Below are 27,565 nucleotides of genomic sequence, written 5' to 3'. Positions count from 1 at the left end.
CTTCCTAAGCATGAGGATATCTTAGCTAGAGCGTTGGGGACCCCTGACCACCCTGGTCGTGTTAGGGGTGTTGGCTTCGGTGTCACAAAGAAGCAATACTTTGGCAAGATTAAGAAGCGAACATCGGCTTCTTCATCCGAGGTCTAAGAGTTGAGAGAAGAGCAAGCTGTTATAAAGCAATAGCTAGAAGCCCAAGCGAAGTTAATTGACATGCTATTGAAGGGCCAGATCCCTGGGAAGCTTTTGGGTGACGTTAGCCCCAGCGAAAAAGATAGCTGCATAGTCCCTTCAGACAAAATACCCGAGGTAATGCATTTTCTCTTTTAAATTTGCTCAACTAATTTTTTATCTAAACAACTAACGTTCTTCATTTATTTAGGGCGAGAATGACTACAACTGTTTAGCAGACGATCTGTCACGCAAAGTAGTTGCAACGAGACGCGTGTATAACATTGCCAGGGACAAAATCCATAACCTTTCCCTCCCGCTCGATTGCATTAGGGTTTCCTTGCTTGTTGCAATCGACCCCAAGTATCTATTACCTTATTCTACTGATGAGATGCAGACGGTAGGAGATGCGTTGGGGAGCTTCGTTACATGGCCCAGCCACCTTGTTATGGCTAGTACACCAAAGTTGACAAAAGACCCAAAGCCGCCAAAAGACCCCTTGTCACCAAAGAAAAAGGTATATATGATTTATATAATTATTTAAAATCTTTAATATATATATATGTGTGTCTAACTTTTTCATTGTATAGCCAAGGGGGAAAAGCAAATTGAAGAGTAAGGTGTCGGGCCATACTAAAGAGTCAGTCACAATTTCGCAACATGCAGTGCCTATGCCTATTGTAGAAAACAAATTCCGTGACTCTCTTGAGACCTATACTTCGGCTACGAGGATGATTCGTCAAGAGCCGATAGGGGATATCATTAATTTTGACGATGGGCTATTTGGTAGAGCATCATTTGAAGTCGTTCGAGATGAAATTTTAAATGAAATCCTCAAGCACGATATGGCGAGCACTAGTTTGATGACTTTCTACATGAGGTAATTCTTCAACATTTATTAGTTAATTTCTTAAATTATTTATGTGTGTGAGTATGCAAGCATATTAACTTGTATATTTTTTCACCCAAGTCACCTTTATATCTCATTTATGGTTCCTGGTGGCCTCGAGTCAAAGATCAAGCTGGTTAATCCTCATGATGTCTCTCCCCACAATAATATTACAAAGGAAGCCCTTGAAAATCAAGTAAGAATGCTTTCGGATCAATTTCAAAAAAGGGGAGCAGCGAAGAATACTTTATTTCTCGCTCCTTACTGTCAAGGGTGAGTTGTTAATATTTGTTACGAGTAAATATTTTTTTATATTTATTTGTTTGGTAACATGTGCTGTTTCTTGTTAGGGGACATTGGATGCTTATTGTGGTTAATCCCGTTGCTCCAAAAATATGGTATCTCGATCCCTTTAATGGAGAGCCAAGCAACAGGGAAGATATGGTGGTACTTTTTAATGAGTAAGTTAGATTTTTTTACTTGTTATTTCTTTTTAATTTTAGTTGTCATTATATATATTTCTCACATTCATTCCATAATTCCTTCTTAGAGCTGTGGTGTTGTATCGCACTGCGACCGACATGACTGTGTCCCCTAAGATGAGGGCATTCGAATCTTTAGAGAAATGGGTCACTGTTAAGATATTCGTTTAATTGATCAAGTTTTTAATCAAGAAATTGTCTCATTATATTTTACAATTTCATTGATATGTATTTTTTATAGTGTCCATTCCAGCCAAATTAGAGCAATGACTGTGGTTATTACTTGATGAAGTTCATGAAGGACATTATCACTCATGCCCCTACCACATTATCTAACAAGGTATATATATAAAATTTAATTACACTTCAATTATAAATTTTAAACAATTTTAATTAGCTACCTATTAACTTGAAATTGTTGTAACTATTTGCTTACAATACTTCGAGGACGTCTATTGCGTTCGTTATACGACTGCACATGTAGAAGAGGTCCTTGAAGAGGTGGCCTAATGTGTTTTCAATATGTGAGTAGCAACAGTAGTTAGGCCAGTACAATAGTTAGTGACATTTATATACATATTTTTGGGCCAATTTTTATGGGATAGGCCGCTTAATTTTGAAACATTAGTTTGCAAATAAGTTTAGATTTTAAGGTTAAATGTATAGGAATTTTTATGTTAATTAGATAGGAGATACTATTACAAACATTCATTATATTGTATTATTTTCATTGCTGGCTGGCTGTTTTTTATCTTTATCTGTATGCAGGGGGCTGCTTTAAAAGCAGCCACCATATTTAAAAAAATTATGTCATTAATACTTGACGGTTATTTCAAAATAATTATCAAGTATCAATATAGTTGATGCTTGTTTCAAAACAAGCGTCAAGTATTTGTAAATATTTGACGGTTATAAGAAAACAAGCGTCAAGTATTTATGGCCAAAAGAACTGGCAGGTTTTGGCTATAAATACTTGACGCTTATTTCAAAACAAGCGTCAAGTATTTATTATGGGAAGTACATATTTACTTCATATACTTGATGGTTTTTTTAAATAACCGTCAAGTATAAGATTAATACTTGACGGTTTTTAACCATCAAGTATTATTTCTTTAATATATGTCGCACCCTTACTTGACGGTCAAGTATTGTGAAAAATAAGCATCAAGTATGGGTATTTTCTGTGGTAGTGAGTGTTTGAAGAGAAAATAACAAAAAAATACCATGGATAACATTTTTTGGTAATAAAAAGGTTGAGATAATAAGATAATTCATACTATTTATTGATTTGTTTAACTATTTATGAGTAAATTAAAAAATTAAGTGTTTATTATATATTTAGGTAGTATGAGTTAGAATTTTAAAAAGAAAAGAGAAAATGATTTTAAGAAAGAAAATATTATATGTTTATTTATGGTGTTCCTAACTAAATTTTAAAGGATAAGAAATATGAATATGACATAGTGTGTGAATTGCATTGTGTGTGAAAGTCTAATAATGCATTATATGTGTGTAAAATTTATTATCATAATAGTGAGGGTAGGAGTTCATCCTAAGAGGAGTAGTCTTGGAAATTCATATAGTCAGGTTAACATCATGGGATATCTGGTGTAGTAATATGTGATGTACTATTACCATACATCTAGGTAGTAATGACATGATTATGAGCTCTTTAGTACCTGGAAGGATGTGGTGGAGTATACGATACCCTGATTATTTGTGTTATAGGAGGAATTTATAATTCAAAACTGGGATAGAATACCTTTGGTCGAGTAGTTTTCTTACCCTATGTTTGGCTGGGTAGAGGGGAGGGGAAATTTTAAAATTTTCCTTCCCCCCTCTCCTCCCCTCCTCTTGTTTGGTAAGGTGGAATGGGAGGGGAAATTTTAAAATTTTCCCTTCCCTTCCCTCCAAAACCTTCCCCCCCTAAATTAGGGGGATGTCCCCCTCCCCTCCCTTCCTCCTCCTCCTCCCTCCCCTCCCCTTAAACCAAACAGAGCCTTATAAAAAATGAGCTCGGATCAATTTATATGGAATTGGTCCAGTGCATAGCCTATGGATTTAGTTAAAGGTAGATCCTGAGGTTTACATGGAGAGTATGATCATGCATGTAATATTGAATATATCAATATATATATATATATATATATATAGTAACATGTGATCTATAATAATGTTTTATTTACTTGTTTATAATTTTACTTGTTAATAAATAGTTGTGAATTATTTTAGTTAATGAGAATTTGTCTCACCTTATAGTTACTATTTTATAGGTTGAGACATCAATAGGAGTAGAGGGAAAGACTTGGGCCAAGAGTAGTGAGACTGCTATTGTATGGCTCTTCTTTGTAATGTGTAATGTGTAATGAGTGTCTTTGTGTGTGTGTAAATGTTTATAAGTTTTCATAAGAATGTATTAACATTTTGGTTGCACTTGTATAATTGCATAATGTGTATATCTTAGCCTGAAATGTGAGAATGTGATAAAATGTGACAGGAAAATTGAGATATTAGTACAAGTGCATGTTATATGTTTTGGTTTGATGTGGTGTATAGAATTTCGCCAAGATAGATTATTTTATGTAAATATGCAAAGTGGCCTTGTTGATGTGAATTAAGGTATTTGGATGGCCAAATTGAGTTGTCAATGCATGGTTATTGATATGATTGTCTAATTGTTGAATATTGTCCCATTGGATCTGATTGAGGCTTGAAAATGACTAATGATACAAGTTTGGCAAATAGGACTCTTGGTTGCCAAGAAATGACATAAAAATGTTATTTTGCATCAGGGTGTTCAGTTTTCAAATGAAATATTGGAATGAAGTGAAACTTATTTTATTAGTTAAATTATGAAATAAGCTACGTATAAGTACTTAAATTACTTCAATCAAACCTCATATGTGAAAATAGGGGACATCAAAAGTTCATTACAAATGAGCTGTCATGACAGTAAATGCTGTCATGCGCACCATAGCATGTACAAAATGAGAACTACATTTTATGTGCCATATGTTAAGGCATATGTGCTTGAATAGGCAAAAATAACATTTTTGCCCTTGTTTCCTTATGTAATATGATTTTGCATTCCTATTTATTTCTATTGTGTACAAATACCTATAATTTTGAGTTTTAACCTATCTTTTAAAAGAAGTTGAGATCCTAAACATTTTCAACGATTTATTTTCTATAGTTTAACCTTTGTTGATTATGGTAAATGTAGGAGTTTAATGATTTCTAATTACCTTTGTGTGGTAAGTTGAGGTGATTAATTGATAATGTTAAGGCGAACATTATAAGATAGATATGAATAAAGCTAGAGCCGGTAATTTGGGTGGCTCGAGCTTAATTCAGGTCGGGCTTATTCGGATCAGGCTTAAAGCATCCTACCTCTTCTAAAAAGTTTATATAGCCAAGCCCGGCCCTAACACTTTCGGGTTTCGAGCTTATTCAGGCTGGCCCGAATACCCAAAACTTTTAAAAAATATTTTTTCTTTATTTTTTGAACCAATTTTAATTTTTAAATAATTCTATTAAGCGTAAAATATTATCTTAATTTTAAAAGAATAAAATAAAAAATAACTTATCAACTTTGTATTTAAATAGCTCTGTTTTTATTTTATTATATTATGTATAATTTATACATGAATGTTTCCTTTACTTGTAAATTAATGTTTTAGTTATTTAAATATTACTCTTATTATAGTCATATATAAATTTTTATATATTTAATAAAATTATATTATTTTAATTATGATTAAATTGATTTCAATTCAATCACAGTTAGACTACTAACTTAAAATTATTATCTCGATTAGTTCAAAATTTTTAATAACTTTTAGGTAAATTGTACTTTTCATTTTTATGAATATAAAAAAAAATTGCCATCATTATATTATATAAAAAAATTATTTAATTATGAGTAAAATATTATTTTTTGAAATCATTTTTCTTTAACTTTTATATTATTTAACTCTTACATAAAAGGAATTCTTATTCTAATTTACACTTAATTTTTAATCAAATCTAGCATGGACAATAACTAAGTAATTATTCAAGAATATTACTCTATTTATTATGTTTATCTAATAGTAGAGTCGGGAATTTGTGCATGTCTAAATTTTATTTTTAAAATTATTTTTACTTTAAAATTAATTATCTTAATTTATAAAAATATAAAATTATTTTTTTATATGCAAATGATTTATAGGACTCAAATTTTTTTTTTAACAAAAATTGGGTCCTAAAATATTAAAATTAATATTAAAATATATTTTAAATATTACTTTGAGATATTTTATTGATTAAAAATAATAAAAATATGAAATATAACTATTTTTAATTTTTTAAAAAATAACTACATTAAAACACTATATATATAGTATTTTGGTATAAAATGATATAAGACTTAAAAAATTAATTAATATTTATCATATTTTATATATATTTTAATATTTTTTTATTCGGGTATTCGGGCCAAGCTTGAACGCAATCGGGCTTGGCCTGAATTTTCTCGAGCCTATTCGGGCCGCCCGAATAGACTCAAACAATAAAAAAATAATTTTTTCTTTTGGCTTGGCCCTAAATTTTTCGGGCGGGTTCAGGCTAGCCCATTAGGCTCGACCCAAATTATCAGCTCTAAATAAAGCCTTTGACCATGCTGAATGAAACTTTCTTCAAGTTATGCTTTTAAAACTAGGTTTCTTTGAGCATTGTGTTGCTAAAATTATGGCGTGTATTACTTCTGTACACTTTAATTTTCTGTTATTAGGTAGGAAGATCTCTAAAGTTGTTATGTCCCATATAATTATAAAAAATTAATTAATTAATTAAAAGTTAAGTTAAGACATTTTGATATTATTTTTATATGATTTAGATAAAAGAAGTGATGGTTTAGTGGACCCTTATTAGACAAATATTCTCCAGTTTTAGGTTCGAATATCTATTGCATTGGGGAGCATTTTTTTAGCTTTAAGAAATTTCTCATTTGCCCTACCAAAATTATAATAAAAAAGAAGCAGCAGTAGGAGATTTTTTCCAATTCCTTCTCCCTTCCTTCTCATTTACACAATACCGACGGTGAGAAGAGAGAGAGAATGTTCACAACCCATTGTCCAAAACCTCACCATTTCTCTCTTCTTTCATTCCTTCTCCCTATTTCTTTGAATCAGCCTGAGACCATGAGAAATTTTGAACCCAAAGCCCCTGCCATCCTTTGTCATCTTTATTCTTCTTCATTGTTTGCTGCTAGTGTTCGGGCTCATCATTAATTCACTGTTATTGGGGTTTGAGCCACGAGTTTGTCCTCTCCCTTATTTTTTCATCGACCTCTTGTCTTCTTTTCCTTCAGGCAACAGTAGCATTCAGACACTCTCCCCTATTCTACATTGTCTCTGTGCTTGTGTGGCTGGTGAGAAGCTTCAATCTTCTTCTTCTCTATACATGGCTTGTGTGTGTGTGAGCTAAGTTTTGGCTCTCTTCCTTCTCAATGCTAGATTATTCTTCTTCCTGGTTTAGTGTCATTTACTCTTCTGGTAAGTGAATCTCACCTCCCTTTTTCCCTCATATGTGTGTGTTTGTGTTAAATTGTTGAAATTTGATATTCCCTCTTTTTAAGGTGCTGCTTGTGTTTGGTAGTAGGGATTAAATTTTTTTTCCTAAGCTTTAAACTAATTTTATAAGGAATGAATTTGGGAAGCTCTATAATTTGAATATGGATATAATAATATTGTGGAAAAGGGGCTAGAAGAGGAATAAGGTTGGTAATTCAGTATGAAATATTGGTGCATGCAAGTATTAATAATAAGTGTGATACAAGGGCTATAGATTAATTGAGTAATTAAACATGGTCTATGTAAATGTTGTTACTTAAAGTATGACTGCATAATATTAGTAGAAAATTTATTTAACTTGTAATAGAGAGTCTATTAAATTCTTCATATATGTTTGATAGGGTTTTTGGAAGAAGAAAAAAAAAACTTGATTGAAGTTGTAAGAAGGGAATTTTAAGACTTACTGGATATCAGGTAAATAGATAACGTTCCCAGTGGATGGAGTGAATGTCTTTCACTTACCTCATTTTCTTTTATTTTGGATAGATTTTTCTTCTTTTACTTTTATGATTAAGTTTGTTTAAAATGCAAAAATAGTTTATTCAAGCCATGAATTGATTTGTATAACATTTCTTATGATATTTACTTTCCTAAAGGTATTATATATGCATGGACTGGACAAATCACTTTGAAAATAGCATTTATATCTTATAAATAAAGGATAGTTTGAACTCAAAGGACTTTCAGTTTCCATGCATGCCAAAAATATTTTATGGGATCAAATACAGAATATTGATTGCTAATGACAGTTTTGTTAGCTCTTAACACGTCATGGCATACCTAATTAGTGGGGTGCATAGAAGGTGCTAGCCTCGTATATCACCAATATACATGGGGGAAGGATTAAATTTCGTGAATATAATCCAAAATTGTTATTCATGAGATTTATACTTGTGCCTGTTTTTTGTGACTTTCCAAACATGCTAGATGTTACTTTCTCTCATGGATTGTCTGTCCATATCGTTATTCGCTATGTTTAAGTCCTAATAGAAACTAAGTTTTTTTAGTTATATCTTTGCTCTTAAGAATTGTATTTTCATAATTGTTTTAATATAAAAGCTATATTTTAATTGGTTGATTATGATTATCTATTTTTTCTTTTATTTTGTGTACTCAATTTTCAAAAATAAATTGTGATGTTTTTTATCTATACCATTGGTAATTAGATAACTTGTTTCCTATTGTTTATGTTTATGATTTTCATTTTACTTATTATTGTTTTAGAACGTTTATTTACTGAAGAAGTTTTTGGTGTTCAGCTAATAGAAGTGGACTGCTTTTCAGTTGACCTCATGGGACTCTTGAGAAAAGAAATATTTTGGTGCTTTAATTACGCTGTGGATTAATGTAAATATTTATGTATGTTTTTTTGTTATAGGGCACTCCATGAATCTTATAGGCAAGAACCTTGTTTAAAGCATTTGGTTTGAATGTACATATATATTGAATAGAGTAGAACTTTGAATGCTGGTTGTATATTCTTTTTTTAGTAGGTTGTAGAGATTTTGAGAAGTCCAACTTATAATAGAGATTTTGTTAAGATTTCCACAACAAGCTTAAGTATTTTGTTCCTATTAATAGTTGCTTAGTATAAATAATGATTGTGTGATAAAAATGTAATTAATATGTTACATATGTTAAGGCTTTAGGTTTATGAAATATGAGTTTTCTTGTACTCTGGCCTATCACACTTTGGCAGTTTAGGGGTGTGACAAAAAGTGACTCCACAAAGGGGATTAGGCAAGGGGACCCCTTTTCTGCTATCTTTTCATTGTCATAGAAGATATGTTGTCTTGAATGTTAATTAATTTTGCTTATCGTTCCCTTTTAATTGGAGTTAGACTTGCCTAACACTACCACAAGTCACACACTCATTCTTGCGAATGATTCTCTATTCATCACAAAGCTACTCATATAATTGTCTGTCGCTTATTGAGATTTAAGGAATTATTGTTCTACCTCAGGCCAAAGCATTTAACTTTGATAGATCATGCTACTTTTTCTCTCCTACCATGCCCTTAATACTAAGGAAGAACTTTGTCAAACTCTTTGGCATATATGAAACTACTTCACCAGCCAACTATCCTAGCCTCTAAAGCGTTGGGGGGTAGATAAAGCCAAAGCACTTGCTTTTGTTAGAGACAAATTTCTCAAAAAAAGTGCAAGACTAGAAAAATAGACTCCTCTCTCAAGCTCAAAGAGAAGTCCTTATAAAAGATGTAGCTCAAGCCATTCCACATATTCATGAATTGTTTCTAATTCCTTGTGCAAACCTATAAGGATCTTAATAGAATCATCTCCGGCTTTTTGGTGGGGTCAAAAAGAAAATGAGAAGAAAATGTATTAGATTGCATGGAGTAAACTAATTAGGTGTAAGTCTTAAGTAGAATGGGCTTTAAAAGACTTTTAGACCTTTAATCAAGCTCTTCTTGCCAAGCAATGTTAGTGTTTGATGTCCAATCTGTTGGATCTTTGGGCAAAGGTCATCAAAGGTCCAAAACTTCACTTTTGCAGGCAAAGAGAGGTGCATGACCTTCTTGGGCATGGAATAGTATAATATTGCCTCAATGTCTTTTAATTCAACCATTAATTCATACACTACTATAGTAATTAAGGATTAACTACCCCTAATCTACTTACCATGGTAGAAAAAAGAAATTAATTATAGTTAAGAAAAAACTAATCATGTAGAAAAGAAAAGAGTTAAAGGTCTACTATAAAGATACACTAAGTTTATAAGTTTATTTATAATGAGGTATGAAATAAGATTAATAAGTAAAATTGATCATCGATAGGAGTTTTAAAGTCATTTAATAACTATTAGTATACTAGAAAATATTTAAACCTGTTTTCATGACCATCAAAATAAATAATCAAATCATTGAGATCCAAAGTCATTAATAAATTTCAAGCATAAAAAGGTCCACTTAATCATAAATCAAAATTTAAAAGCATTTGGAAGCATAAGATACCCTTTGGGTTGGAAAACAGGAGTAAAAAAGGGTTTAAAAAATGTCTTTTCGTAAAATTTTTGGGCCTCCATTGTGGTTTACCTCAGTCTATTTGGTGAGACCCTTCTTTATGCCACACACCATGACACACTATATAAAGATAGTAGCATTTTTTCTATCAAAAGCATAGCACTGAGGGCAAACTTTGATGCATCCCAAGCCTTTGTTTGACATCCGATTGAAATGATTTGTGTGTTTATAGAAAGTTATTCAGTAAAATGGTTAATGGCATTTCAAAATTGCATTAACTGAAAACTTTTGGGACACCTGGAACAAATAACTCATTTTTCATACTTAAGCACTTTCAAAGTATCCAAAACCTAAATCATGTGACAAAAGCCTAAACAACAACTACTTAGTCCAAGTCCCATAGCTTAGAACAACCTATACAATGCCACATTACATAGATTGACTGTATACTCATTTTCACGCCTAACCTGATTTCAAAAAAACCACAGGGGAGGCAAAAATACATAAACCCATCATTTTTCTATTGTACAATAATTCAAAATAAACATAAAAACCTACTTACACCAATATTTAGTCCTTATTTGACATTAACATCATATATAATAGTGATAGGGTATTAAATACAATCAATTTCACAAATATTATGTATTGGTGCGAGTAAACCAAAATAATTATCTTAATTGGCAATTAATCATCATAAATTACCAATTGAACAAAAAGAAAGAGGCATGTTCTAGTAACATATTTCTATGCCTCAAGCTCCTTTTCTTTAGTCTTCTTAGAACTGAAGCTTATAATATGAATAAATAGGGGTGAATACGCTATTCAATAACTAAGGATAACTCTAAATCATGCACATGCAAGTTAAATCAATTAAGGCATACAAAATAGGCATTTGAAATCCAATCAGATACACACACACACCCCACAATATCACATCGCATGATATTATACATGCATGATCAAATACTCCTTATCTCCTCCATTGTCGACTAAATATGTGGGCTGATAATTTAATAAGATTAAGTTGATGTGAATAAACTAGCCTAAGCTTACCAATTATAAGGAGCTACTCAGCCAAAGGTGTTACATTTACTCTTAAAACTATGAATTCCTCTAATTCTTGAATTCATCAGGGTGTCATATGTCTCACTATTCACTAGGCTAGGGTGAGGTAAGGATAGAGTGTAGGCAACCTGTACTTACACTTATTTTTAGGTGAGATTTAAAAAGATCTGATCCAGAGCCAAACATCAAGGACACCTATGATGTTTGTTATATTCCACGTGGAAATAAAATACCAACTCCTAAAATACCAACTCCTCTTAGGACATTCTTCCACCTAATTATTGAAAAGTCTTAGCATATTAAATTAATGGTTAAGAGCCATTTTTATCCCTCAACTTTACTTAAAAGTCAATGGGGACTTCAAACTCAATTATGGGTCAATTATGTCCCTTGACTTTAAATATTCACTTTTTCCTCCCTCATCTCCTTATCACAATCTTACAATTAATTAACTATTAGTGGGCCCCATATTATATTTTTTTTTATATTTTTAATTATAAAATATCTGAGTTGAGGGTGCCTAGTAGCCCTTCAAATAAAAGTTGAATGCCTAATGAACATTAAATGTTTTTAATATCAGGATGAATGAAGGAGAAAATTTTTAACATTGAGGGACAAAAGTAACCTATAGTGAGTTTAGAGTCCCTATTGATCTTTCGTTAAGTTGAGGGATAAAAATGACCTTTAACCTAAATTAACACAGCATGCATGTAATGTCACAAGTTTTTATATCAATTCATTCCATAATATATATCACTTCCAAAAATATAATTTATTTCAATTGATACCAAAAAAGCCACATTTGTATTCCATTTTCTAAAACAATAACAAGTTTATATTTGAATAAGAACCACATTAATCATGTTCACAAACAATCAAAATCAATCCAATAAGCAATTAGCACAAGGTGAAATTTCTCTCATTTACCTCAAACCTTTGTGAACTCAAAGGTTGCTCTTAACACTTGCTTCTCTGACTTGCAATGATTTCACACAATTGCATGACAAGCAAAACTAACAACTAACAACAACCAACATCACTAGTTAACAACTATAATACCATTTCTAACACCCACTCACACTTTAAAAACTCACTTCCCAACCACAAACTCAACTTCACTACCCCATGAATTTATTAATTTTCATTAACCTCATTTAGCTTCCATTAGCTTAAATAAAAACTAATATATCATCCAACAATTTAAAATTTTACTCAAAATGGCTAAGGTTGTCCAAAATCCTAGACCCAAACTCAAAAACTTGTAAAACTTCAAAACTAAGTTTATATGGGTTAAGTAACTTTCATTAATCCCATAAGAATCAATTGGTTCAAGCCTACAGCCCTAAGTCTAAAAATGTTCATCATCTTCCAATCCTAAAACTTGAGTTAAAAAATCATGTAGAGGGGAGTGGAGAGGAAATAAAAGACTTACCAAGATGAAACCAAACTAGAAACACCTCCAAAATGCCTAAAGATTGAAGCCCTAACAAACCAAAAGCCTTCCCTCATTGAGTCTCTCTCAATCTCGTTCTTTCTCTTTTCCTCTCTACTATTGCAAGCTTTAATAGATAATTTACATTTCTGACCATCCATTATGGTGCATGGTGCCTCCACCATTGTGGATGGAACATAAAAGGCCAATCTAAATTACTCCTCAGTCGTGGGCCCAAGGGGCCCAAATCACTTCCAGCCCAAATCCTAAGGATGTATCCATATCAAGACAACCTGTTAACCATCTTTAGACATCAATAAACCCATTTATATGAACTTTCACCTAATTACTCTTGTTAAATTAATTTCATCCAATAGTTAAAATTTAGGATGTTACAAATAGCCTACTTGTTGAGTGAGAAGTCATTTTGCATAGCATTTGTTGAAGTGTGGGTAATGGTGCTAATATTTATATCTGGGAAGATCCCTAGATTCCTATACTTCCTAATTTTAAACTCCACTCTCCCCAACCAACTGTCCAAGCCAAACAACTTATGGTGGATTTCCTCATTACTGATAGCACCTGGATCTTTCACTTTTGATGGATTATCACTCTCAAGAGGAAATGCAAGCTATCCTTAGCATGCCCTTATCCAGCAGGCCAATTCTAGATAAAACATTCTAGTTAGGAACTAAAAATGGGATTTACAGTGTCAAATATGGTTATTAATTAATCTCTAATTTAGCTTGTCATCTCTTTGAAAGCTAGCACCTCTTTTGCACTGCATAAAGGTCTATAGAAAACTATGTGGAAGCTATAGGTGTCAAAAAGAGTTAAGCACTTCATTTGGAGACTATTTAATAATGCACTCGCTTCCAGTGAATGCCTTTGGAGAAACACTACCGTTCTAACCCTTTCTATAGCTTGTTGTAATTATGAAGTTGAGTCCGATGAGCATCTCTTACTCCGCTATGAGTAGTCAAGAAAGGCATGGCTCACTAGCTTTATTGGGCTGCACTTGATAATTCCAATGGAGTATATAGGTGGTTTTTGGAATTCTCTTTAGCCCCTAATACTGATGATTGGCACTTAGCTCTTTTTGCTATGAATTGCCGGTTTATCTGGGAAGGCAGATCTGCAAATTACTTTGAAAACATCCTCTCTTTCACAAGAGAGAGATTTTGCACCGCTTCACCATTTTCGAGTAATGCTTTTACTTTGTACAAAGCTCTTTGCCTTGCCTCAAACCATGGCTTTGCTTTAGTGGAGTTTGAAACTGACTGCAAATTACTTGTTGATACCATCAATTCTGATTGCATTTGTCTTGAATGGACTAGCTCCATTCTCATGGCTGACATAATACTACTTGGTCCTTATCTTGGATCCCTAGAACAGCGAGCCTAGCTAGTTATTGGATAGGTAAAGAGCATCATAAGGGGGTGTGCCCTTCTGGATGGAAAACTTTTCTGCTTTTGATGCAGATGCTTTGTCTTAGGTAATGATATTTCTCCTTTGAAACCCCAAAAAAAAAAAAAAGAACGGTTGGCTTCAAGAAATCTCCTATAAATCAAATTGCCTTGCATGACTAAACGGGCTGGACGCGTTGGTGCAAGATGTCCAATCCTTTCTCTTCTTTTTTCTTTAATCAATTTCGATTTTTATATTTCTCATAATATTTCTTTTTCTTTTCCAAGAGCTAATCACCTTTACCTAACCCATTAAGGAAGTGATTTTTAAGTAGTTTTTCTTTTTTTTTTCTTTTTTATTACTTCTTTGTGCTTTTTAAAATTTGTCTTAATATAAAAAAAAGTACTTTTGAATAAAATCATCCAAATATATATAAATTTTCCCCTAAAACCACTCTTGCTGGAAAAAATCTAAGCCAAAATTGCTTTTGCCAATATATATCTTCTTTCAAAATCATTTGTTTATAAAATTAGGTTTATGAAATTTTGCAATGTTGGCTCGGAACTTTTACAAATAATTAAAAGAAAAAAAATTTCAAATTATTTTGATACATTATTTGAATAAGTCCATAAAGTTAATCAAGTGCGATAGTAGAGCATGAAAGAGAATATCCTAAAAATATAAAAATATACAAAGATATCATAAATTTTGAAATAATTAGATAATAAATCTTTGTTATGGACAAAGATAAACAAAAATATCATAAAATATGAAAATCGTTAAATAATAATTATGTTTTAAGATTGTAATAATCAAAAATACAAAAATAACTTCTACTTTATGTAAAAGCTATACACAATAAATCACTTTTCATAAAAATTTCTATACTACCTAAAAATTACTTATTTTCTTAAATATAAAAAAAAATTGCCTTGATAACAATACAAACCGCCATTGCTCAGGCATCATCCATTTCGGTTTCTCAACTGTTATTGAGGTCCATTCAACCAAAAATGCAGCAAAATGTCATGGGATCATTACTCTCTCCCAAAAGGTTAATCAATTAGGGCGTGCGGTACATCCGCTTATATAGCCAGAACCCTCCCCAAGTCCCGCTGATGTGGGACTTGATAACTCTTCTGACCAATCCGTGATGCCCCCATCATGGGTGGCCCACCAGAGGGGTCCACCGACTGGACAAACTCGGGTTTAGCTCTGATATCATTTTGTCACGGGGCTATTACTCTCTTCCTAAAAGACTAATCTATTAGGGCGTGCAGCGCACCTACTTATATAGTCAGGACCCTCCCCAAGTCTCTCCATGTGGGACCTGACAAAAAACTACTATATTAAAAAAGAGATTCTTTGCTAGTGTTAGACAAGTACATTTCACCCCAAAAAAAAAAAAAAAACACTCACACATTAACATTACACTCTTCCACATATAAAGATTTGTAACATTCGTCTTTTTCAAGCCCATGGTGATTACAATACAAAATTGCAGCTGGATTTTCAACAATAAATTAACTTGCCGACTTCATCAAAATGCTACAGCGATGGAAGTTAGTATTCGTCAAGGTCCATTCTATTACTTTGAATTAATCATATGACATATTGGCCCAAAAAAAAAAAGAATAAATCATGACATAAAATGAGACCAGCCGAAGTCCCATTCAAATTAATCCCTGCGAAAAATGCTGGAGGTTGCATTTACCTTTAGGGAGCGTTCAGGGACATAAGCAACACCTGTAGACGAGAAAGTAGACACATAAGAAACAAGAGAAAGTTAGCATTTTGCAACATGATTGCAAGTCAACAATTTGAAAGCAAACAAACATGGTAACTACAAAAAGATTGAATACATCTTTAAGAAGTTGGGACAAAGAAATTTTAGTTTTTTAAATTTATTTCAATTATCAATTTGGTCATCTAAGTTTAATTTTTATCAATTTAGTCTCTTGTATTTTTTAAATTATCATATTAGTCCTTTAAATTTTAAAACATAAATTGACTTTTAAATTAATCTAATGTGTAAAGTATATGGCTAAACTATACTTTTAATGCCTGAACTTTACATGAGATTTTTATTTTGATCCCTTAAATTTATAAAGTGTTTTTCTATTCATTGAATCCTAACAATGTTAGTTCTATCACACAAAAATTTTACATTAGATTTTTAAATATTGACAAAACATTATAAAATATTGACATATTAAATTTAACTTTTTTAAAATAATAGTGATCGACACAAAAAAATAATCATATAAAACTAATGGTATTAGGGTTAAGGAACTAAAAAAATACTTCATAAAATTAAGGGAGTAAATTGAAACCTTGTATAAATTTAAAGGATCAAAGGTATACTTTAACTTAAGTATATTGATAACTTGATATGTATGTGTGGCTAAATAAGAACAAATTAAATCCTTAAAATAAGTTTAATTTTAATCAATATAGCCTCTTATATTGAGTTTTGTTCTTTTGTTTTTTAAAATTTGTCTTTTTTTCCAACCAAAATAATTACACCTTTCATTAATCTACATGGCTGCCATCGTATTCTGTTATCTATATTAATAGATTTTAACAGTATTACTTTTTTTTAAATAATAAAAACTAAATTAATAACCAAGGTAAACTTAGGGACCAAATTGATAATTGTAGTAAATTTGAGGGATTAAAAATTTCATTTCTTAAGGAAGATCGAGAATGCAATTTAGTAGAAAAAGAATGGTAAGGAAAAAAAAAAGTATACAAACCTTTTTCTTTGACATCAATTTGCAGAGTGTCAAGAATAATTATACCATCAGTCAATGGAAGTAGCTCAAGCTTGATGGTGGCTGAAGATTGAGATGGTGTAGATCTGATATGGGCCAAACAAAGTTGTGGTCAGTATAATTTCAAACAAGAATTTTGAATGAAAAAAGTTGATACATTACCCTAAAGGAACTCTACTATGTAGCCACAAATGTGAACAAATCAAGTCAGAATTGGGAACAATATCATCACTAATGGAATCAGTCTGAGGTATGTCATCATCTATTTGTTTCTCAGTCTCTTCACTATCCAGTCTTTTACTATTTACTCTTCCCAAGCATTCTGCGAACCCAACGAAAGGACTCACTGGTGTAGTTGGTGAATTAAGTGAAACCACTGAAGGTGGTGAAGTAAACGAGGCTGGAGCCAGTACCGTCAAAGTTAGATCTTCTAATGTGAAATTAGAAACTTGAAGAGTTAACACCTGACATCAAAGCCATTGATTCAACTCATTGTATTTACTTACCAATACGAGTAAACCAAACAGAATTCTTGAGCAAAGTCCCAACTTTGAGATACTCAATAGTTAAACATGTATACAAACCTGAACAGGAAGTTGGGAGTTTCTTTCATTAGGGTGAAAGAGACTGTCCTGACATCTCACATGCAACAGATATCATAATATCCCTTGAGGTGCGTGGTCGCCAACTAGTTGGCTGCTTAAAGAACAACCTTGATGCTAGTTTAAGTAAAAAAAAATAAAAAATGGGTCAAAAAAAATTATTAACCGCTCAACAATCATTAGACTCCATAGCAAACTAAGGGGACAAATCTTACCTGTATAATTGCACCGGCATGAGACCATAATAGCATAGTTATCTTCCATTAAAGCAGCCTTCCTTTTGTCAAGATTCTTGGTGGAAAGATTCAATTTTGATGTTGACTTTGCAATTTGTAACTTTGATGATTGAGAATTTTTTCCTTGAAGCTCCATATTTTTCCACATAGAAATTGCTGGTTTAAGAATAAAAGAATGTTCTTCCCCTCTCCTGTAATTGTTTTTTTTTAAATGAAGTCAAAATATATACAAACGATAAGACGATTACAGTCAAAATACCTTTAGATCATACAAAACCTAAAGGCCCAACAAAAGACGACAAAAGACAAACTATAAACACAGTCGAACAAAAACAAAAAAGCAAGAAGCAAGAAGCAGAAAGCATAAACGATTAGATAGACCACCTAGAGCTAACATGAGAAAAGGGCCAAAGTAGCTAAGCACAAACTCTTGTAGATGATCATTTTGAAGGCTCATATAAAAAATGATCAATAACTAGTTTAAAAACGAGCCCATATGACAGGTTGAAAAGCACATTGAGCCAAAATAAGAACTGATTATTAAATGACCATTTAAGCTCTTACATATATCAATTTCTAAAGGGCATTGATCTCAACTAAGCCATTCAATTTTCTCCTGATTTAAACGCCAAAGCAAAAACATGTAATATTGGGTAAATGGGTTACGGGCTAACCTGCAGGCTAGCCCATGCGGGCTGGCATTTTTGCAAGTTGAGTTGGACCAGCCTGCCAGATAAAACGGGTTGGAAAATCCAACCCAACCTACTTTCTAGTAGGTTAGCCAACCTGCGGGTTAGCCTGCAAAAAATTATCAAAATTTTTTTTAATAATTTAAAATTTATATAATATAAATATAAATATATATATTTATTTCATATTTTAAAGCAAATTAGCAATTAAAAAACTTGTAAATAAATAAAATAAACATAAAATTTAACCAAGCAAATTTATTTTGCTAGATTTTTATTATTAATTATTTTTTTGCCTAGGTGTGCTATCTTTGTCACTAAGAAAAAAATTTAAATATAAACTCATATTATTTTTCTCGGTGAATTCATATTTATAATTTTCAATCAATAGATCTTATGAGATTAATAAATAATATATATTTAAAATATTTCTGTAAAAACTAATAAATCATCTTCACAAACTATAACAAAAATTTTATTTGCAAATTATAAAAAAGATTTACACTATCTTTCAAATGTAAGGAACATATTTGAAAGTCATAAATTATATATTTAAGAAATATTATCATTATTGTAGATTTATAAAAAGATATAATGTAATTAAAAAAATTTTAAAATATGTTAGCCTGCAGGCCAGCTCATTTAGCTCTCAGGCTAGCCCATTTTAACCTGTTATTTTTGTGGGTTGGGCTAACTCAGCCCGTTTTAAAAAATGGGCCAATTTCTTCAATCCAACTCTTCAAATTGTGTGGATTAAACGGACTAGCCTGTGAGCTCAACCCGTTTTCCTAACTCTAGAAACATGTGTATATTCATGGGAATACACAATGTCTTCATCCACAACAAGGTTATCACTTTTTGGTTTAAAAAAGTTAAAGTATTCTTTAGCGTTTATGTATTAATAGAACAATCCTCTATTCAAGGAGTTTGAAACATTTTTGGATAAACAACAAAAAATAAAATGAAAAAGAAAAGGAGACAAAATCACAAAGTGAATGTGCTTGGTGACGTGGCAATATACAATCCAGCAGAAGCCAGGCTATTAGCAGGAAAACATCCACATCACAGCATGAAAACATCCCCATCACATAAGTTGATCTCTTCCGTATATGTTTGGAATCTCTAAACTCAAAGAATTCGTTTCATTAGTAATTTGATTAATTAAAAAATTTTCACGGTCTATGAACCCTATGCATTTTCATAGAATCTCGAATAATTTCTTTCAGAATGACTTTTTTTCCTTGTTTCTATAAATAAATAAACACTAAAACCTTTCAACAAGTAAAGGTTATTGGTCTTTCACCCATCTACACGCACACTATTATAGTACTTGTCACTTGAATTAAAAGGGAAAAAAAGTCTTCGAACAAATGAATCTCAATTTTTCAAACCGTAACTTATACATTTACTAAGTAGTTTCGCTTGTATCCCATAGCCTTACAGCTTTGTTTTTCAACCAAAACACTGACAATTGAGGGAATTTCTCCAACATTTCCATTAAAGTAAGATTTTAAGATTTAAAAAGAAAAATCATTAAGCAACAAGAACTGTCTAGTGACTAATTTTTTGTCATATATGCTTTTGGATATGCTAGTTCGCCAATCCTCCCAAATTAATGTCAAACAAATCTCAAATTAAGTTTCTTTAATAGAAACTTTTTCTCACTAAAATTAGGTAGAGATAACTTATTCAAATTGTTAAATATTGCTTAAGAAGTTTTCAAGACTAAAGTTTGTGCCTTCACCATAAAAAATTTTAATAAAAGAGCATATCAAGGCTAACCTTTAAATCTATAAGCTTCCTTCACAAAACCAATTTGAGCAATAGATAATTCAAGGTTTTTTCTATAGCTGACTTTTGGTTTTCTGAAGTTGATACCAAACTCAAACGCAAGTTTGGGTGGCATGCTTTTATGGAGTATCATATCTGACAAGTACAAATACAAACAATAATTAAAAAAATCACAACCTGAGAGATAGATTTGGTAAAGAATGGTCATTTCCAGCTTCAATGCATGCAATCGGTAATGATGAAGGTGGTCCACCATCTGTAGCCTCCCCAAAGACAAGTGATATGGCATCTACAAATATCACAATCTCTGGAGCATGTGCTGGAGCAACATTCTGGCAAACAACTTTAAAAATATTGATAAAAGTAAAAACTGAACAGCATGCCAACCTGATTTGTAGTAGTAGATGTAACTTGTCAAATAAATAAACCAAAATATATCATAATTCAGACCTTAATCTGAACACAAAGAAGATCCTCTGAATTGCAGTCGGCATTAAAAGAATGAATCTCTATGGGATGAATTATTTCAATCTTTCTTCTCCACCTTCTTCCTGGTGTATAGATACCTTCTAACCCACACCGAACAGAAAATCTTTCTCTCTCCAATGAGACACCTCGAAAAGACAAAAGCTCTTCAACCTTAATATTTTTCCTTAAAAACTTCTGTGGATCCCAGTCATTAAGGTCAAAGCTAGGCTTAGAACTAGCTGCTTTAACAGGAGCCGTTGGCAAGTTTGTATTATGAGGTAACGATGACATGGAGTAACTTCTAAAATGAGTCAAGGAGAATAATTGAGAGCCAGATGATGTTGAAGAGTTAGATCTCTGAGAAGTAATACCAATTCCTGAGTTGGAACTTAAATGAGGAGGTGACAAGGATCGAGCTGTACTAGAAGTAATATTATCTAAAGGAAGTAGCCATTTTAGTAGCTCTTCACATGGTTGCTTTTTGGTAGAAAATAAATTATCCTGATTCTCAGAAGGAAAATCTTTCTCTTCAAACTTCTCAAATTGGAGAATTTCAATGCAAGGGTCTGTAAGAAAATTAACGCCAACATTCACCTGTAAAAGAACCTGCATCCTTCCAAACAGTAAAATAGATCAGATTAGAAATCAGTAAAAATGGTCAACCAATCATGAAGAACAAGGCTTGCATATTAAAAAAAAAAAAATGGCTCATGTTATATATGAAGCATTTGTTTATCGAATCAATGAAAAGAGAGGCTTGAAACAATAAATTTTGAATCGCAGGATGGTAGGAGGCAAAATATTCTAGAGAGCTTGTTAACAATGATATTAGGATTACTACTTTGCAAAATCCAGTTCATTCCCTTCATCATGTACAAGTTTCACATGAATATCTGAAGCTGCAAAACTCCGAAAACTCCACATAGTAGAAGCTGAAAATGTTGACAAAATAAAACTGCTGCAAGCTGAACCAAAACTAAACTTAAAATAAAAATTCATTACTGAGCTTCATCCAAATTTAGTATGAAATTATTAATAGAAAGATTCTCCATGACTTTCACTCACAAGTTGAACAAATATATCAAAATCCTACACTTGCCTTCGTAAAGTCTAATTAGAAGCAAGGACGAACAATGTATCTACAGAACAATACTCTTACGTACAAAATATATTATTATCCACTTACACTATGGTTGTAGATAAAGGTAATAAACCATTTTGGTCATAGTAATAAAATAATATAAATGAAAATAAGGGGAATGTAAACAGAGTTCTTTCATCTAATCAAAAAGAAACAATAGAAGAGGAGAAGTTTCATACATTAAAACGTTGACCTAGCCTATTTATGTTGATTTATCTTCTAAAAAAGAAACAAGGCGATATAGATATAGTACATTCCAAATATGAATGGCATATGACTCCTAAACTTAAGAAGACTTTACTATTAATTTAATTAGGCTCCTAGATCTACAACTAATAAGGCCAAATAGCTTGTAATTATTAACCAAATAAGGATAGGCAAAGAAAATATAACAATTCTCATGATTATTATTCATGAATGTAATAACACGAAATGAACTATCATAGTTTCATAAGTTTTATAGCACGTACCACTATGTCTCCATTAGGAAGAGCGAAACACTGAGCAGAACTTCTAGCCATTCCACTAGATATGGTTGCATCCAACTTTCCTCTATCAATAACTGCACTAGAACAAGACATCTTTCTTGTAGCTGCTTTAGTTCCAATTGTTGAGGCCTTCTGACTGTTTGTTTCAGCTGAACTGGAAATTTTTTCTGAAACACCTCTTTTGGACCAAAGTGGCTCATCAAACTCAGAAATCCTCACAAAGAAATGAGAAGTCTCAATTCTTTGCAGCAACAACTCAGTCCGTCTTTTGTGCTCTTCCCTCCTAAGAAGAGATTCGCAGTTTGTCTCTTGACTGCTAGGACTCATTTCCACTTCTTCTGACATTAAATTATTTCCATGTTCGACATTTTCATGCTCTCCCTCAGAGCTGTGACCCATGCCATTCTTAATCATCACCGCAGCAATTTTAAATGGAGTAATAATCTCAGTATCCTGGTTACATGCAGACAAGCATGCTAGGATATGAATTTGTTCACCTGAATTATAGGTATAACTTAGGTCTAGTCAACTTTTCATCAGAGTTGAGAGACCAACCCATGCATTCCAAAAATGACATTCATATATTTAATGATGGAAAGAGTCTGTTACCAGGGAAAAGAAAGGAACGGTCAAGAGAACGCAGGGATTCTATGTTTGATGTCTGGTTCCAATTTTCAGGGATTTCCTCTGTGAAAAGAATATAGAAAGATGTATCACATAAGAAATGTAAACCTCATTTGTAAGATCATATATAAGAGGAATAACCTGAAAAGAAACTACTTTTCAATGTTTTAATAAAATAACTAGTGATAATGACATAATGTGATTATAACAGTGAAAACCATAATCTGCTTATAATTGCATTCATGTTATAAGTCTGTTATGAATACAACAAAAAGTGTTAATGCATTCAAGACATTCAAGTACCTAAATCTATATAAAAGCATTCTACAACTTTTAAAACCAAACGCCATCTAATGCTCTAAATATATTTATACTAATTCATAATATCCAATCCACTTTGGCAGCATATGCCACAAATGGTGGATTTTAGCCTAATATTTAACTTTACCCTCTTTTGCTAGCACAAACCACACGTATTCAAATGTTCAAATGACACGTAATTAGTCTCTGACAGAATTATGGCACAGTAACAAAGGTTTAGTGACTAGATCACATTATAAAATTTTAAAACTATAGGAATTCAATTACAAACTTAAAGACTAGATAAAAGATTGAATAAAAATATGGAGATTAACATTGTAGTTTAACCAAATATCTCAAATAAACATATTCTTGCACTAAGAAACTAATGATTCAAGAGCCAATACAAAAGCCAAACAAGACCATTTCGACATCAAGTTGTAGCTGCAAAAAATGAGAGCCTTCTCCTGATCACAATGCCTACGTCCTTCCCTCCTCCCTTCTGCACTTGTGTTTTTAAAGGATTGAAATTTATAATACTTAAGAAGAAGTAATTATCTAGAAATGATGTTAATCTATAAAATATGTAACAGCAACTTAAACATATCAAGTTCAGTGGACAAAAATTTCTAGGCTTGGACATAAATCAAGACTTTGTAACAACATCCAAATCTCACTTCTCATACTCAACCAAAATGAATAATCAAACTAGGTCAATGGTGATGACATACTATATGGAATTGTAATCCATCCTTCTTCTTCCAAAACATCTGAGTGCTTAAATAACCCATCTTTTGAATTTCGACCATTCATGCAGCTACCTTCACTTCCAACTCCGCTAGCCTGTCCATCATGCCCTTCAATTGCGGAATACCGTGTATATGGATCTTCAGATATAAAAGACTCCAAAGTTGCTCCTGTTGTTGATCTACTATATATATCTGTTTGTGATTCGGAAATAGGGGGAACATTTGCATGTTCTACGGATACATGTGCAGAAGATCGCATCAAAAAATTCATTGTGCCTGTAAAAGTACCTGCAAAATTTATTCGAGAGTTCCCAAAAGTGTGAATCAGATAGAAGAATGTACAATGGACTAACAAATAAAATGATAATCGATGAATTTTCACTTCACTAATATGATTAATTTCTCCTTCCATTTCTTTTCATTTGATCTTTTATAGCATAACCGTCTTCAAACTTACAAGGCAAATTGTTAAAAAAGTTAATATTGAGTGTTCTTCATTCATGTTCTAGTAACTTGTGGTCATAAAGCCAAGAGAAATACTAGCTACTAAATATTGCTTTATATATGGTTTGGCTCTCGTTTTATGTAGTCAGTGTTGTTTTCTCAAATTTCAATCAAAAGCAACGGCAAATACTCTGGTTGAGATTGAAAGTCCCAAAAACTTCATTTTAATGAGCACTAGTTTGCTCCAACACAATGCCCTTATATTCGTTTGAAGATTAAGGATAGTTCATTGATGAAGAAGAAGAAGAAAAAGGACAATTGTACAAAAAATTAATTGGAAAAGTTGCAATAAGCTCTTCTTAACATTGACAAAGAATATCAACGCAAAACTTCATTAAGAGGCAGCAATTAAAATATTATTATAATTATATAAACACAAAAAGGAGTTTTGTTTGATGCCATAAATCAAAACTTGTTTGATAAAAGCAAGAACAATACAACAAAATTGAGAATTGATAATAGATTACTGCAGAACATGGAACTAAGTAACCACAATAGCAATAATATCGATATTTTACCTGGAGGAGGATCGAGCAGAATCTTGGAGAAAGAGAATCAGGAGGAGTGAGGAGATTCAATGTTTGCATTGCGAGTAAAAGACCTCTCGCTTGTCTTGCATCTCGATCTGATTCTGATGCCTTGAAACACACACGCACGGTGAAACCCAAATTCATCATCAAACTAACCATGAAAAATTTGGCCAAAAACATTTTATAGTAAAAATCTATTCAAAACTGAAGAAGTCACGCGCGCCGTTTTGCAGGTACATCTCAACGGAATTTTTTTTTTTTTTTTTTTTTTTGGGTGCATGATGTCTTGGCCAATTTTTAATTTTCAAAAAATTTTCACGTGCATGTGTGTCACTTTTTTTTTTGGTCGAGAGACAATTACCTAAATATACCCACTTACCCACCTGTATTTACAAAGGAAACTCACACACCCTGTCACAAATTTCCTATTCTAAGCTCGAACCTACCCTCTACTTGTAACAGGGGGTACAATACCGCAATTCGCAAATAATGAGTCATGATCAGCTGATTATGAAATTTAATTTTAGGATCATGATTTTTTTTTTTTTGGAATGTTAAAAATAATAATTTGATTAAAATACTCTGGTTTGGTGACCAAGTTTGCAAGTTGGGGAAAAAAACTTTTTTTAACTCAAGTAAAGTGATTTCATTACTCTTTTAATTAAATTTCTAATCCAATAAAAGTGATTTTACCATTAGCAAATTTTATGTTAGATAATTACAAAGTCTTGTGACCAATTATGCAAGTCTAAGAGTGAAAAAAAAAATTCAACTCAAATAAAATAATTTCATAATCCGCTTCAACTAAATTTCCAGCCCAATTAAAAATGATTTCAATACTAGAAAATTTTAATTTAGTTAATTGTAAGTTTAAAAATAAAAACATTTTCAATTCAAAGTGATTCCATAATCCCCTTCAATTAAATTAAGGATAAATGAACAAACTAGCCCTTAAACTACAGGGCCAAAATGAGTATGGAACTCTAACTCATTTTTTACATAATATTTCCTTTCAACTTATTAGAACAGTGTAATTTGACTTATATTATTAATAAAAATTAACTTTGATTATTAGTTGACTAGAAAATGATAGAAAAAAATTAAATTTACAAACAAAATAACTAAAAAATTGTAATAAAGGACCCAAAAATAACATACAAGGATATAAAAATTTAAAAAAAAAAGATAAAGAAATTTTTTTGATCCTTTTATGTCATTTTTCATGTCTTTTTATGTTATTTTCTAGTAAAATAACTATCAAAATTAATTTTTGTTAACAACAAGGGTTAATTTGTATCATTTACAAAAGTTTAAAGGAAATTTGCAGAAAAAATGAGTTCAAAATCCCATACATTTCTGGATTTAGAATTTAAAAGACAATTTGCTTGTTTAACCATAAATTTATAACCCAATCAAACTGATTTCAACACTAGTGAATTTTAAATTGACATTTCAAATAGGAGCATTTTACTCAAAGTATTATTTTTAAAACTTAAAAAAAATCATGTCCTAAAATTTAATTTCATAATTTGGTGGTGCTAATTAGTTATTTTGATATTAGAAGATTCTTATTTATAATTTCTTCAATTTAAAAGATTAAATTTATTAGAAAATTACCTCTAGGCAAGGAGGGAGAGAGAAGACACAGTTTTAATGCACAGTCATATTCATCACTTAGTAGTAGATGTACTACGTCATTTCATATGTTTTTTTTTTCTTTTTTTCCTTCTAAAACTGCAAAGTTATTATAATAAAAATAAAAAAATATTATAAAATTATTATTATTATATTAAAATAAATTTAAATTGTTGAATTTAACCAAAACAATAGAATTTGACTTAAAAATTTATAAATCAATTAAAAAATTAGAAAAAAAATGTCCTAAGCAATTTAGAATGGCAGTTAGGGCTAGCAAAATAAACTAGTTTCTAAACTTCAACAACTAGTGTTGAAAATGTTTTTACATTTATTATCTGATTGTAGAAAAAATATTTTTAATTACAATTCTAATTTATTCAGTGTATTTCTAGACTATTCAAGTGAAAATTTATATATAAACTGTTAAAGTCTAATTTCAACGATTTAAATTTATTCATTTATTTAATATTAATAATAATTTTATAATATTTATTATTATGATTATTATTATTATTATTATTATTATTGTACCTTTGTGGTTTTAGAAGGAAACCAAACGAAAGGGACATATACAAGGGCCAAAAATATGGTCTTGTCACTGAATAATGGTCCAACTACTAAAAGGAAAAGCACCAGGCTCAAACAGTAGGCTTGCCATTTGGAAATAACATGATCAAAAAATGGAAAAACATTGCAAAATTGTGAAAAGTAATGGAGATGCGGGGTATCGATCCCCGTACCTCTCGCATGCTAAGCGAGCGCTCTACCATCTGAGCTACATCCCCGCACGTGCCTCTGTCGACCAAATTCAATATTTTTTAAAACCTAAGACAGAGCTACATCTCTCTTTCCCCTTTAGTAAAGTCAGATCGAGAATAGCACCCAACAAGATGAACACGAGAACCATTTTATATTAATATTTAATATCACAGGAATGGTTTTTTTTTTTTAACGGGAGAAACATTACAGCTGAAGAAAATACAAACCAACCA

General features: G+C 31.6%; 2 protein-coding genes and 1 non-coding gene across 3 annotated transcripts; 1 reads left to right on the top strand and 2 right to left on the bottom strand.

Moving 5' to 3' along the window:
* The first annotated feature begins 70 nt into the window (after nt 1–70).
* Nucleotides 71–3,923, top strand: LOC129321659 (uncharacterized). Its single transcript, XM_054967513.1, has 7 exons — nt 71–306; nt 380–685; nt 759–1,048; nt 1,139–1,330; nt 1,408–1,518; nt 1,781–1,879; nt 3,813–3,923. The coding sequence occupies exons 1-6, from the start codon at nt 211–213 to the stop codon at nt 1,824–1,826; spliced, it is 1,041 nt and encodes a 346-aa protein (XP_054823488.1). The 5' UTR covers nt 71–210; the 3' UTR covers nt 1,827–1,879; nt 3,813–3,923.
* Nucleotides 3,924–15,459: 11,536 nt separating this feature from the next.
* Nucleotides 15,460–25,072, bottom strand: LOC129322920 (uncharacterized). The gene is given in 12 exon segments (XM_054969385.1): nt 15,460–15,785; nt 16,796–16,899; nt 16,976–17,277; nt 17,398–17,430; nt 17,432–17,532; nt 17,631–17,842; nt 20,309–20,463; nt 20,582–21,205; nt 22,211–22,725; nt 22,838–22,915; nt 23,884–24,189; nt 24,924–25,072. Coding segments are annotated over 11 exon segments (2,481 nt in total). The 5' UTR covers nt 24,173–24,189; nt 24,924–25,072; the 3' UTR covers nt 15,460–15,717.
* A 2,213-nt stretch (nt 25,073–27,285) lies between these two features.
* On the bottom strand, nt 27,286–27,358 carry TRNAA-AGC (transfer RNA alanine (anticodon AGC)). Its single transcript has one exon. It is a non-coding gene; the product is annotated as a tRNA-Ala (tRNA).
* Between the last annotated feature and the right edge of the window lie 207 nt (nt 27,359–27,565).

Source organism: Prosopis cineraria, unplaced genomic scaffold, assembly GCF_029017545.1.
Source record: "Prosopis cineraria cultivar Desert tree isolate PC_DT_omini unplaced genomic scaffold, ASM2901754v1 PC10, whole genome shotgun sequence".
In the NCBI taxonomy this organism is placed as follows: domain Eukaryota; kingdom Viridiplantae; phylum Streptophyta; class Magnoliopsida; order Fabales; family Fabaceae; genus Prosopis; species Prosopis cineraria.
The sequence above is the reverse complement of the archived record's forward strand: the minus strand, read 5'-3'. Positions and strand labels throughout refer to the sequence as shown.